At 37.5% G+C, this 15,351-nt stretch overlaps 1 protein-coding gene across 1 annotated transcript in view; it reads left to right on the forward strand.

The window, feature by feature from the left end:
- Tnks (tankyrase) overlaps positions 1 to 15,351 on the forward strand; it is a 146,455-nt gene that overhangs the window by 79,026 nt on the left and 52,078 nt on the right. Inside the window, exons 4-5 of the mRNA XM_057752365.1 lie at positions 7,093 to 7,129; positions 7,860 to 7,935. Of these exons, the coding sequence (XP_057608348.1) occupies positions 7,093 to 7,129; positions 7,860 to 7,935 (113 nt within the window). The remainder of the gene's footprint in view (positions 1 to 7,092; positions 7,130 to 7,859; positions 7,936 to 15,351) is intronic.

Below are 15,351 nucleotides of genomic sequence, written 5' to 3' on the forward strand. Positions count from 1 at the left end.
AGACATTAAATGGATCACATGGCGGTAGAACTTGTAATTTGATGAGTTGGTTTAACTTCTTAGATTTTTTAAAAAGATGTGAATTGACCATTTCTTACTAAGTTAAATATATATCTAAAATGCAACCCAGCAGTCAGCCTTACTAGATGTTTGCCGAAGAGAAATGAAATTTTATGTCCATGCAAAATGGTTTCCATAGATGTTTATAATAGTGTCATTTATAACCACCAAAACCCCCAACCCCGGATTTCTGTCAGCTAGAGAAAGGATAATCAAGCTGAAGTATGTCTATGTAATGATATTGCTTAACAGTTTAAAAAAGGAAAACCCTAATCTGTCTGTAACAGGTACAGATTTCAAAAGCATTTACACTGAGTTAAAAAAAAAAAAAAACTAGACTCAAAAGTTTATGTGTTCAGCAATTCTAGTTAGATGACATTCTGGGAATTAAAAGTATAAGGACATTGGGGGACTGAGCTAGAAGTAAGAGCTTGAACATATTCAGGTCATTAGATTCAGTCTCCAACAGTGGAAAAAATGGAGAAATGTCAAGTAAACAAACAGAAACATTGGGGACAGAAATTACACCCATGGTTGCCATGAAATGAGGCTTCACAAAAGCATGAGGAATGGGGGGGGGCGGACAACAGAAGTAATCTCTGTCTTTAGTAGTATCTTAGAAAATTTGAGTGGTTAAGGGCATTTGCTGTTCTTATAAAAGATTGGATTTAGCTTCCCAACACACAAACTGGAAACTCAACTGCCTGTAACTCCAGCACCAGAAAAGTCTAACACCCACTTCTCACTTCTACCAGCACGTTCTTACACATGTACACACATGCGTGATGCACTAAGTAAAATTTTTAAAAAATATTTTAAAAGCATGAATGTATCTGCATAGTGGTACACTCCTTTAATCCCAGCACTCAGGTGACAGAAGCAGGCTGTTGGCCTACATAGTAAGGCCTTCCTCTCTCTGAAAAAATATGAATGTAACTGGGTAAAATGTACATACATCACTACATAATATGAAAAGACAGTTGAACCATCTTACAGAACATCCCCTGTAGCATTCATAGTTGTCAGTGAAATGTACTAGTTATGTGCACCCTTCTCAGACTTTAAGAGAGTGTGAATTGGTAGGTCTAGAAAGGGGCTAGGGTAGTTCATGTCTTTAATCCCAGCATCTGGGAAGCAGAGGCAGGTAGATCTCTGTGAGTTCAAGACTAGCCTGCTCTATAAAGGGAGTTCCAGGCCAACCACAGTGAGCCGCTGTTCCCCCAAACAAAAGCAGCTCCCCAAAAGAAGTTCTATAGCCCCACCTGCTGGTCACATCTGTAATCCCATTGTTGGGAGTCAGGGTGGGAAATTATCAGCAGGAGTTCAAGACCAGCCTATGTCAACATTTTGAGCCCAGGGAGGGAAAAGAAGGGAAGAAGGAAGGAAGGAAGGAAGGAAGGAAGGAAGGAAGGAAGGAAGGAAGGAAGGAAGGAAGGAAGGAAGGAAGGAAGAAATGTCGATGTAGCCAAAATTATTGCCAAGTGTATCAAATGTGCAATTTACTTTTCTAAACTATGTTTTTTTAAGTGCAAACATTATAATTATATTTTTATTTAATTATGGAGTCCCTCAGCTGCCATCGGATAGGTATTTGATGTTTTAGAAATAGTGGACAGTCTGAGCTCCCAGGTTCTATTAAGCATTATAATGTGCCCTGTTTAGAATGAGAATTTGTTCCTTCCTTTCTTTCCTTGTCATCTTCTTAATGTTTCCAAGAGTTCTTCCTCTGCAGAGTGTTCCAAAAGGTCATTTTCTTTTAAATTACGATGTACTTTGTAGACAATTCACTGATAAACAGCTTCCTAAGGGAAGACATCCCTGGGTATTGGTATCCAACTTTAAAGAAAATATATCTCACAATTCCACCCTCTTTTCATCAGTGTGTATTTACATCACCAGTTATAATAGAGTTGTCCCCTCAGATGCTTGAAGGATCGGTTCCAGCTCAGTGTTCCCCTGTATTTCATGGGGATGAAACATTTGTTCAAAAGTCATCCTAGGGAAAGAAAAGCCTAGAGTTTTGACTGCAAGAATTTTAAGAGTAAGACTAAAAGGGGGCTTCTCAGTTATCAGAGCACCCTGGAGTTGCAATACAAGTTTTCAGCTCTCATATATATTGTTGTCTGCACTGTTTGTGTGACAGGCACTTGCTTCCTATGCGTGCACACTCCTGAAATAACAGTGGTATGACTGAGCAGCAGAAGGTTTTGGTTTTGTCCAGTTTTAACTATTTTAATGTAAGTAACCACATGAGCGCATTGATTATGATATTGGTCAGCCTACCTAGATTGTATTAAGTGCAATTGATATTTAATGCTGACTGCTGTTAGCTATTGAATGTTAACTCTAGCTAGTTAATGTTAGCTTTTAGGAGATAATTGAAGTAAAGGATCGCCACCCGAAAAAATACTCTTCTCAGCCTCAGGTGCTCTGTTTGGAAAAACTGTGGAGTGTTTTGTTTGATTGCAACCTTAGATTTAGCTGATGGTATTGCCAACTTTGAAGCCACATCAGAGGAGACAGGAAGATTTGATAGGATTCAAGAATAGAAACAAGGCATTAAAAATTTAAGACCTTTGAAGTTTTCCCCTTGTTGTCTCAGAAATATTCATGAAAGATTTTAGAATGGAAACAATAGGTTAATTGTTGCTAAGACCCTGTTTTCTATATAGTAGAGTATCAGTCTGTTGGAAAATTGGTTTGCCTGGGGATCAAGCTTTAGTGACTTGCGAATAGATTGTTTCCTGGTCTTGTAGCTAAATTCTTTCTGCAGCCACTTAACTAGTTCGGAATCTTCAAACCAAGACATAATTGAAATACATCACTTGGACTAATACTTTATTACCCAAATAGGCTGTGGGTTTGGCTCAAAGAATCACTTTCTTGTATTTATTGGTATCTCAGTGCAAAGATTTCTTTATCAACTTACCAATTCATGGTCTTGTTCTGTACTCCCCAGAAATATCAGAATTGTCAGCTCAGGGTGCTGCTGTGCACTAGTAACGCAAGTCCATTAACTTGGTAATGGAGACTGAAGTCTTTACAAAGCTCTTCCCTTGAGATTTCTAATAAGTTCAAGAATTAAAGCTTGCAGTGGAAATGTGAAATGCATCAATTACTTGAAGAGATGCAGAAGAATTTTCTTCGTTTCTCTTCCTGTGGCTCAATGGTCCATGTTTATAAACTCAATGCTTCAAAGTCGTTCTGATGGGAAATTTTGGTTTATTATATTATTTAAAGTTAATAATTCTTTGGTTTGTAGAATGTTCTTACTGATTTAGTTTCTTTCCTCTAATGTAATCCTGTCTTCCAAAGCTCCCATTTGGTACTTTTGTGTCTATACATTAGCCTAGTTCCAGAGCCTGGTAGACTGCTGGGTAGTGGTGAAACTAGACACTCAGTTTGACTGTTTTTAGGGCCAGTTCATTAACTAAGAAAATGATGGCCACTGGGCATCATGGTACATGCCTGTAATCCTAGCACTCAGGAGGCTGAGGCAAAGGGACTCCTTGCTGTGAGCTCAAGGCCAACCTAGGCTACACAGGCAGGGCCAGCCCTGTGTCTGGGGAAGATGTCAACTTGTCAGGTCTGTTCTGGGGCCTGCAGGGTAGGGTGAGGTAGCACAGAGGACTGCCGAGTTAGTCTTTGCATCTCGTGTAAAGTGAGCCGTCACTGCTGGGCACTCTGTGTGGTGGGAGAGAAGGTCAGAGTTCCTTTTCAGTTTCTTACTACTTTAAAAATCTGTGATTCTCTGGTCATAAACTTTCCCTGTTATTCCATTTCTAACAAAACAAAATGGCTCATTTCTACAATGCATTCTGCTTTGATCCTGCTAGTTACTGAAGTAAAGGCCCTCACAGTGTTGAAATTGATGTAAATCAATAATCATGACTTCCATATATTTCTTCAAAAGAAAAATTTGCCTGTATACCAAGAGAAAGAGAAGTTATTTCTCACTACCTTAGAGAAATATGACGTTTTATTTATAACCTTCATTCTGATAACATTTATAAAACATTAATTTGTGTATCTGTGTGGGCACATTTTACATGTGTCAATAGTTGATAATAATGACTATTCAAACATGAAACAATTATTGTTCCTACTTGTTTTCATCCAGCTTTATTCTAATGAAAAAGTGGTCTTTGAAGTTTCCCATTTTCCTCATCCAGGCTGCTCTGTCTTCATTTGCTCTCTAGCCCATTTATTGCTGCTTTTGCTGGGTGTTATTAAGGAATACAAATGCTCCACAGAGCACCATGGTCTCAGCTAAAGTGAAACAGATCTGGTGGTTTGGCTGCTAGGAAGCAACTTGGGTTTGCTGTCGGTATACAAAGGACTCTAATTCATTGTGCTACTTTTTCCTGCAAGGCAGGGTGTGAGAAATGACTTGAGCTGTTGACTGATTGTGGTCCTTGGGCACCAGATAGTGGATGCTGGAATGTATTGCAGAAAAGCCGATTAAAGCGCTAGGATTTAACGGGAAGAGTAGAGTCATCTGAATGCATCCTTACATATTTCTTTTGAAAGTATTGCCTTATTATCTGCCTATTCAGAAAAGAATAACATTATTGCAAAAATATGCATTTTGGTGACAATAGCAAGCTGTGCATGATTAGGACTTTGTGCAGGTAAAATGATTGGAACTTTGAGGAGCCTGCATCCTTTGCAGTTTTGTTACTTAGCTTATTGGAATTATATTTCACCATGGCTTAAATTTCAGTAGTCACTTGCAGTTCACAGTGTAAATATCCACAATCTAGATTGTCTGCTGTCAGCACCTCATACCTGATCCCCATGTCCTGGCTGCCTTTCTTCCCAATAAAAGTTTACTAGAGTAAAGTTTGGAAATATTTTATGTGGTCATTAAAATTGAAGATACTTAAATACAATGTATTTTGCATTCTTCCTGTTAAAACATTTCTACATTTTCTCAGCAAGTTCAAGCATAGACCCTCCATGGCCCTTTGATTTAGTCTGCCTCATTGTCCTGATGCTCTTGGCTTGTCTAGAAAGAGCCAGCATGTCCCTTCCTCTCTCGGGCCTTTCCTTCTCTCCCACAGTCATCACCTAAAAGCTGCTTGTTTCTTTCTCCCAAAAGACCTCCTTAACCCACAGTTAGCCTGTTGGTAATCCTATTTAAACTAGCCAATAAGCCCCTAATAGTATTTCATAGATTTCCCCACAATCTACTGCAATCATTTGCTTACTTACTTTTCTCTCTCTCTCTCTCTCTCTCTCTCTCTCTCTCTCTCTCTCTCTCTCTCTCTCTCTCTCTCTCTCTTCTTTAATAGGATAATATTTCTTGAAGTCAGAGATAGCACTGCTGCCTTTTGAGTATACAAAAGGCTTCTATAGCTATATTCACTGATTTGCATTATTAGATTGTAATTATCCAGCCTTTTTATTTTAAATTTGACTTTGTAATATCATATTCCTAGTATGTTAAACTTCCATATTGCTAAAAAAAAAATGTTTAATAAAGGGAAGTCTTTAGCTTTGAGCCTTTTTGGCCAGAAGATACAATTTTACTTTTGTGCAGTTCATTTTTAATTTATAAGAAATTGGAAAAATAATTCTGTGATTCTGAAATTGTTCGATCTACCACATGGAACTGGGGGATGCATAGAGCTGACTTCATTGGTATAGGATTCCCTTAATAACTTTTCTATTTGAAAACATGGTTATAGTTTCTAGATTTTAGCCTAGTTCTAATCCAAAAGACAAGACAAAGAAAAGGCTGTATAGTATTTATTAATAGTGGAATATAGGATTTAAACAGCTGCTGGTATTGGTATCTTTGTAGTGTTTTCTTTGAAATAACTCAGTTTTATAATGAAATGCAAAGAAAACATAAAGAAAGGTATGACCGCAAATAAGTATTTTAAAATAAGGTTATTGTCTAACTTTTATTTAAAGTTTTCTTTTGTTAATGTATACCTGATTTTTTTTCACAGATGCTATGTTAAGATAATTTGTATAATTATTTCTTTAATGATATTCCCACCTGCCTTATATCTGAATCATAATCCTAGCTATCATTTAATAAAAAACAAAACACTGTTGTTATTATTAAGGTTCTTTGCCCTTCAGTTGAGCTCACAAAAGAAACTTGTTGGATCTTGAATACGCTAAGGAATCTGCTATAAAGATTTGTAATTTCTATTTTCACTCTGATATATTTTTTAAAAGTCTATTGTGAAAAATAGAGTAAAATTACCCATGTCATAGTAATTGGTTACCTGCTCATTTCCTGAGATGCCTACTTAATAAGATTTACTACTGGTAAAATTTGGTATACCAAGTATAAAGGTTAATGCAGGTTAGGTTATTGTTGCCAGTTAAAGAATGTGCTCTGTTTTTGTTTTGGAGCACTGCCTCCAAGAGGCTCATAACATTTGGTACGTAGTTCATGTATTTCTAGTCTACAGACCTTCCCTATCGGGCGAGAAAGGATTCATGGTTCTGATATTTACATTTCTTTCTTTCTTTTTTCTTTTTTTTTTTCCTGCTATAAAGCGCAGTGGTGGTAGTTAATTAAAAGCAAAAACAAAAACTAAAAAACTTTCCTTGCCATTACAAATAAAACTGACGGGTTTTTGAAGGCTAGTAATTTGTACCTTTAAAGAGCCACATTATTTTGCTTTTGTCTCAGAATGTATTATGCTTTACAAGTATACTGTGACAGCCTGAATACAAACGGGGGAAGGGAGGGAGGGACATTGTCTTGAGCTGGCATGCTGTTATCAGAGGGAATGTGTTTCTAGACGCGAGATTTAGCATTCATTGGTTGTCTGAAGAAAGCTATTTCATCTGAGGATTGGACAAGAAGCTGCGTCAATTTGCTGCCCGTCTCCAAGGCACTGGTGATGCTGCCTTCACAAGCTGGCTAACGTCACGGCTCCATCACCCAGCGGGGTGTGGACTCTCTTTTTCTGTTCTTCTCTATTTAATTCTCTATTTGCTGCCTACTGCATTTCTTAATCTGTCTTCTGCCAAATGCTAACAGCATGATATTTTGCAATCATCTAGGTGAATACAAAAAAGACGAACTCCTAGAAGCTGCTAGGTAAGTGATTCCATTCATTTTAAGTGAGTATAATGCATTTAAGGGAGAAAAGGGGGAGGGCAGGTGTAGGAGTGTAAAGATTTATAACCTGTTCTTGTCTTGCTTGGGTTTTAAGGGATGGTGTGGATAAGATCTACTAAGTCTTTGTGCACTTTATTACATTGTTAGTGGGCATAATGACAGAATCCTTCACTATGCTGAGTATTGTAAGGCTAATTTTATTTGGAACCTATCTTGAGGGGTACTACTTGCAAACGTTTCAGAAGATATTCTCGGGGTGTTTATATGCCTATGGCTTTCTTTTGCTTTGAAGATTTTTTTTCCTGACCAAGCTTGAAGGAGAGACGTAAAGTAAATGTTCAAACCCTCAGCTATTTTGTTGGTGGTGGCGGTAGTAATGGTCATTTATGATTTAATGTATTACCTCTCTATAGAATTTGTATTTTTAAACTCTAGAGTTTTAGATTTTTTTCACAATAAAGTTTGTAATTAAAATGACTCTGTAGATAAATTTTTAAATATAGAAAGCTGCATTACCCAAGATAGCATACCACCACATAATTAACAGGAATTATGTTAACTGAAATAAATATTGTAAGGCATGCATTGTGATCCATATTTTAAAAATAAAACAAAATCCTTGCTGTTTTCCACTCTTAATGAAAGCATCCATAAATATTCATAAGAAGCCCAGTGATTTTACAGAAGTTGACTTACTACCTTTTTATAGGAGTGGTAATGAAGAAAAACTAATGGCTTTACTGACGCCTCTAAATGTGAATTGCCATGCAAGTGATGGGCGAAAGGTAAGTTGTTTCAAATGATTCCAGTAATTTCTTGCTTTACAATGAAATTTTGTTCCGAATGGTCTGTGTCTATGTTTATACGTACACATTTGTAAGCTGTTTTTCCTGGCATCTTTGCACTGTAGAGTGAAATGCTGCTCTCTTACCGGGGGTTGTGACAGGCTCATGGAGCTACTAGCTAGGGAAGCGTGGATCTTCAGGAAGCTTTCCTCTGAACTGGCAGACACTGAAAGTTGTTTGTTACATGAGCTGTTTGCACACAGTGCTTTCAGCAAATAAAATTCACCGTGTGTTCTGTGTGTCATGATGGAAATGATGTTTATCTTTGTTAGGGTGCATGCATTTCTTATTTATTTGGTAGATTTGTCTGCTAGATATCAGCACTTCTTCCATTAAAGGTGAGAAACTGGTAATGATTTTTTAGATCTCCATATCAGTTCTGCTTTTTCTTTTTTACAATTGTGGAATATTGTAAGAAAATAGACTAAAAGAGAAATAATCTCCATAAAGATACGCTTGTCGTAGCTATAAGGTAATGTATAAAATGCGCAGCTATTGCAGCCTCACTCTGTTCTGCACTCATGCTGCATATAGAATGAAATGTGATGTGTTTCAGACTGTGGAAATGACTGCGAAGTTTGCAGTGATTTACCTGGTAGACTGAAAGAACCCCAGAACCCTCTCTACTGCACTAAGCTAGCAAATTCACTGAGTACTCTTTCCTCACTCTGGGAAGGTGATTTTTAAGGGGTAACTGCTCTCTCTCTCTCTCTCTCTCTCTCTCTCTCTCTCTCTCTCTCTCTCTCTCTCTCTCTCTCTCTCTCTCTGGTTTTGGGATTTTAACCCCATGAGTACTTTGAGCTGCATATTTTATTTGGATCATCTCAGTAGGTACAATTACTTCTCTTACTGTATGAGTGGAAGCTTTCTCTTCTGTAGCAAGTGCAACTGCGGCTTCCTTGAGCTCCTTGAGTTCTCCATAACCATTTTAGTACTGGGACATTGATGGGCAATTAACTATAAAGCAGGAGATGAAGTAGCCATCCTATCCCAGTTTCATCCCCAGTCCTCAGCCCTTACACTGGACAGCCCCATTTCTTCTCTATTGTGGGTATACTCTCACTTCCTTAGAACTGGAACCAGTGCACTTTTCCAGTTCCATGGCTTTCTCTGCATTAGCCATATGGTTTTGCTGTAGACTTCCATTCCGCTTATGTCTGACTCCTACTGTTCTGTGTCTTTTGTATTTTGCACAGAATCAAGTTTGGCATCTAGTAGCATCTTTAGAATTATTAGTCTGATTCTCTGACAAACCCCGAATGAGAAAATTGTTTCTTCCCTTGCCTTTTTGAAAATTAAATGTATAGGATGTGAGTGAGACATTGTATGTTTTCTGTTAGTCTTACTTTATATTCTGTTGATTTCCAGATAGTTACAACATGAGGAGGAACTATATTATTTTCATATATAAGACATTTTTAGGAACATACCTGAGCTGTCATAATGAAGGATTTCTACTTAAATAATACAGTAATATTCTAAAATAATGCACACATGCTTATAGATTATCAGGGTTTCTTTTTTCGATTTAAATCAGGTAACAAGAAAAATAGGTATTTATTAGGGCTTATTGCTTATAACATGTTAATATGTTAGAAGAAATCATTCAAACTTGTCATCTGTATGCAGATCACAAATAGAATTGCATACATTAAAGTTGGTAATGTTTATGTCTAGATTTTTATGCTCATTTGTGGCGCGGAGTGGTTCTTACTAACTAGCATGCACCAGTTCTGTTAAGCCACAAGCGTGTTCTCTGTGCTGGTGGGGACTGGTGTCATCCTCTAGTTATGGCAGTGTTGTTTGCTTTCTTGCAGTAGATATCAAGAAAACATAGGAGCCAATCCAGGCTGATAAAGTGCAAGTTTCTCAGATATTTGGTATATTTTCTAAGACATTCTCATATGTTTACTAGAATGAGGGAACTTGGTTTTGCGTTATAAAAAAATAAAAGGTTCCTTTTTCTGTGCTACGGTATGGCTTTTATATTAGGGCAGGTCATAGAACCAAATCCTGTTTGTAGAGGTTTTCCAAAAGACTGCTAATGCTGAACTGGTTTCTGTCTTGGTTTTACTACACTTCTTGGTTTTGTATGTTTCGAAGGCCCATGGAAGTGTAAATTCACAAATAGTTTTAGAAAGAAATGCTCTTTAAACAGTCACTGTGGGTGGAGAATCGCTTAGAGATGTGTAGTGGGTGAGATTTAGTATTCTTAATGCTGTATGTGGGGTTTTCACTGTCTTGTATTTCATTGCTGTGACTTGATGCCGATCTAGTTAAGTAATGTGAGTGGTTAATATTTTGATTTCTTCCCTTGTCTGTCTAGCCTCTAGAGTTGGGAAAATTCTGACACACAGTAAGGCTCTTTCTGCTTTATCTTGTACTTTGCTTTCATTTTTACCAAAAGACAAAACCACATACATTTAAAGTTGCACACTATGGTATATGCCTGTTCTCTCAGCAGCTTGGGGAAGCTGAAGCAGGGAGATCGAAAATTAGCAAGGACAGCCTGGACTTCATAATGAAATCCTGTCTCAAAAAATGAAGAAAAGAATTTTTATGAGACAGAAAAGAGCACAGTAAAGTAATAATAGAATAGCAAATGGGTTGGTGATTTCAAAGTGATTTTTAAAAAACTTTTATTGATTCTTTGTGCATTTCACATCATGCATTCCAATCCCACTTATCTTGTCCCTCGAATCTACCCTCTTGCAACCTCAAGACAAAATTTAAAAGAAAAATCAAACAGAACAAGAAAAAGGAATTTTGTTGTGGAAGCTATAGTGTAAGCCCATTGTCTCATCGTTATTCTAGGATTGACCTGAAACTACAGACTAGTTTGTGACAGAGATCTGCCTGCCTCTGCCTCTCTAATGCTGGGATTGAAGGTGTGTGCTATCAAACCTCACTTCTTCTTTTTTTTTAAGTTGAGACAAAGGGGGCTGCTTAGTCGTGCTGTGTTGAGCCACCCTGTAGAGAATTTGACTGATGTTCTTGTAGTAGTAGTTTCTTGTCCACCACAAAATCACAAATACCATACAAAGACTTCTTATTAATTATGAAAGCTGCTCAGCCTTAGCTTAGGCTAGTCCCACTAGCTCTTATAACTTAAATTAGCCCATTTATACCAATCTATGGTCTGTTGTGTGACTTATTACCTCATCTCTCTGTAATTACCCATGCTGCTTCCTCCACATCTGGCTGGCAACTTAGCCTTCTTCCCAGAGTTCTCTCTCTGTCCAGAAGTCCTGCCTATACCTTCTGCCTTGCTATTGGCTATTCATCTTTTTATTACACAAATCACAGCAATACATTTACACACAGTAAACAAATATCCCACATTTCCCCCTTTTTGTCTAAATAAAGGGAAAGGTTTTAACTCTAATAGTACAATTATATAATAAGAACAATTATGTACTAAGAATTAACATTTGCAATGTCCATTCCATTTGTATTTGTCAAATTTGGAAAAATTTCTTTATTATCTATCTTATCTTGATGAGTCCAAAGTGTATACCTAAATCATTTTCTATGATAACTAGTAGTACCATCCTAAAAATACCTTTTTAGACCTAGAAATATCTTCTTAGATAAATAACTTAAGATTTTATGTTCTCAACCTATAAACTTTACATATTTTTGTAAGTTTTTTCTTTATTTGGTAACAAGAAAAATTTTATAACTATCTAGTCTTCAATCCCCATCAGAGACCCAAGAAGGATAAAGTATTACCTGAGTAAACAGGAAATGCAGAGCAAACAACTTCTAAAACTATTGAAATGACAGAGACAGCTGGTTGCATGGACTGTCACCCAAGATTCCGCTACAACATTGGGGCATCCATCTTTGGCCTACAGGCCTAGAATATCTGACAGACTTTTGTGAAGCAAAAAATTTTTGAAGGACTGTCCTACCTTGTCTTTGTAAAGTTCAGCACTCACCTTCTTTTGTGTCCTGCTTATCCAGTTTGGACAGAATATTATCATCAGTCAGGGTAAGGGCAGTTTATTGCCCAGTGGCTGACTTTGCCACAATAAAAACAAACTCCATGTGCCCAGCATTTTTTTTGAAGTAAATTGGTGCTGCCAGGAGCAGACATGTGTTACTGTCATGAAAAGTCTTAGATTATTAAAACATCTTAAATGCTATATTCTGAGGTCTGAAGTGTTTGAAGACCTTCTGTCTATCTAAAATATATCTGTTTGACCTTGAAAATATATAGATTGTTAGATAACTGACTACTAACCTGTATTTATTATCCTCAATAATAAAGGACTAAACCTTTACATTACATTTTTAAATGAGCAGTATAGGTACAATACCTAAACAAAAGTAGAAACATATACAGTATAGCAAAATAACCTTAAATTTGTATCAGTATACAAAACTTTATACTAAGCTGGACAGTAGTGGCACACACCTTTAATTAATCCTAGCACTCGGGAGGCAGAGGCAGGCAGATCTCTGTGAGTTCGAGGCCAGCCTGGTCTACAAGAGCTAGTTCCAGGACAGGAACCAAAAGCTAAGGAGAAACCCTGTCTCGGAAAAAAAAAAAAAAAACCCATACTAATATAAAATATTGTAGACTTGTAGTTGTTTTTATTTTAAAAGTAGATTCAATAACCTACTTTTTATCTTATCATTTATTTTATTATTTATTTATTTTGGTATTTTCGAGACAGGGTTTCTCTGTGGTTTTGGAGCCTGTCCTGGAACTAGCTCTTGTAGACCAGGCTGGTCTCGAACTCAGAGATCCGCCTGCCTCTGCCTCCCAAGTGCTGGTATTAAAGGCGTGTGCCACCACCGCCCTCTTTTTCTTTTCAGAACAAGATCCCTGAATTCAGTCTTCTTTGTTTAGTTTCCTTTCTGACTATGACCAATACCAACTTGCAACCAATCCACCTAAACAATGACAAACATCCAAAATCCACCGAACATAAAAACCACCCACCCTAGCTCTTGGGAATGTTGACATTGTGTTTTCTCGACTGCTTCCTGTTGTCTTGGTGAGGGCATCTCTAAGGGACCCTGAAAAAACTGAAATAATGGTCAAGTCCTGGGAGAGCAACCTGTATTGTTTGTTGTCTAGTCTCTATATAATGGAAAAATGTTGGACTTCTCTGAAGTCCTGGCTGGAGTAGTCTGTGAGGCTTGACCATCTCAGCTAGCAGCTTTGAAGTTGTTCTGAATGCAGAATTATAAGGAAACTACAATAGAGGCACACTGAGAGGCTGGATCACCTGGGTCACTCTCTTCATTGGTGTCTGTTTTCTTTCTTTCTTTTTTTTTTCTGAAAACATGCAAACTTTTGAACGTATATGTATGAATATCACGAGTATGGAATGTGTAGTGTGCACAAGTCAGGTAAAGATTTTTTTTGTTGTTGTTTTATGTTTGAGCGGGTAAAAGGTATCTGTTAACTTTAGAAGTTTATTTGAACTGTATAACCAAACCTCTGTTCATGCCCAGTGAAAGGATGACATGTATTAATAAGTCATGAGGACTTTCTTTAGCCAACAAATTTGTCATGTCTCATCCAGTCTCAGAGATGTTCCCATAGTAGAGGGACCAGCACAAAACTCACCGGTCCTGTAGTCAGGATTTTTAGGAGGTGTCCCCCCAATCATATCTGATCTTCATTAATTTGGGGTGCAAACGTGTTTGGCTGCAATGAGAGTCCTCCTGGCTGCTTTCTCACCAGTTGCTCACATCAGCTGAAAGCAGTCTCTTACCTCTTCTTAGGACAAAAGTCCCTTCACAGATGCCTACCGTAGACTTCAGTGAAACCTTATTACTTCCTGTCACTTTAGGAGTGGCCTTCAACACAGGAATTTAAAGAGGTTAGAGGTAGTCAACATGACCTGGTTTTTAACATCTGTGCCCATTTTATCATGAAGAATTTAATTTTTCAGAAAGGCTTCTGCTACCTTTTTTTGCATGAATATTCATATCCTCAATCTTTTATATTAAAATTTTAAATGACAAATTTCTAAGAGTATAGAAAATAGTTATAATACACAATTTATTTGTTGTTGGGTTTTTTTTTTTTTTTTTTTTTTTTTTTTTTTTTTTTTTTTTTTTTTTGGTGGGGCACAGTTTCTCTGTGTAGCTTTAGAGCCTGTCCTAGAGCTCACTCTGCAGACCAAGGTGGCCTTAAACTCCACAGAGATCCACCTGCCTCTGCCCCCGGAGTGCTGGGATTAAAGGCGTTCACTACCACTACCTGGCCAATACACCTTTTTAAAGGATGTTTTCAATAACTAGGAAAAAATGTGTTTCTGTTCTAAGATTGGCATTGGTAGTAAGACTCAAAACTATAAATAACAAGTATAAACAGTTGAAATACTGAATATTGAAGTAATACTTAAAGCAGACTAATTCTAAATGTATTTTCCTTTTGTAACTCTAACTTAATTTTTGTATTGCAGCTACTAATACACTATTATTAATACACTACTCTAAAAACACCAGAGAAAATAAACTGCCTTTATGTGGGGTTTAGTGCCTGCTGGCCATGGGTGATGAGAAGGCTGTAATTAAGGACAGCTGGGGGCCTCTACCTTTGATGCTGCTGCACTGACCATGTGAATAGGTCCCAGAATAGCACAGACATCACAACAGAAGGAACTTTGAGGTGGCAGCATATCTCCACTATTCTGGAGGTTTTTTACACCTTCATAGCAGCTCAAGGAAGCACCCAATTTCCTGGCATCCACTTACCATGACTTGCACTGCTGGTGCAAAGGAAGTCGTCCCTCTGTGTCCTCACAGGTCACCAGTAATTGCAATTTGAATTTGTCTTTTTAAATTTGTTGTCTGTCTATTGTAAATTATCTAGAGCCATTTGTGAGATTTATTTTTATTCTTATTTATGTATATATGTGTATCTTGTGTGTACAGGTACTTGTGGAGGCCAGAAGAGGCAATTGGATCCTCAGGAGCTGGGCCTGGGGATTAATTAAATTAAAGGATATTAATTAATTGATAATTAGTTAAAGGAGATTCTGGGCCACTCGATGTGGTGCTAGGAACTGAACTAGGGTCCTGGAAGAACAACAAGCACCCTTCACTGTGCAGCCTCCCTCACCCCCTGTTGCTTAAAATGTTTTCTGTTTAGCTCTGAATACCTAAGATTGCAAACATTAATTGCAAAAGGAAATTGACAGCCAAGGCTATGTCTCGTCAGCACTTGTCTAGCTTGTGTAACACCATGAGTTCAGTTCCTAGCACCACATGGAAAGGGGGAAAGGTTGAACCTACCCCAACATATCCACTCAAATATGAAGTAAGAGTAGAAAGATATTTATAGGAGCTAGATAGTATGAAGATTTTTCTCCTTAAAACACAAAATACCAA

Source organism: Chionomys nivalis, chromosome 20 (assembly GCF_950005125.1).
Source record: "Chionomys nivalis chromosome 20, mChiNiv1.1, whole genome shotgun sequence".
In the NCBI taxonomy this organism is placed as follows: Eukaryota; Metazoa; Chordata; class Mammalia; order Rodentia; family Cricetidae; genus Chionomys; species Chionomys nivalis.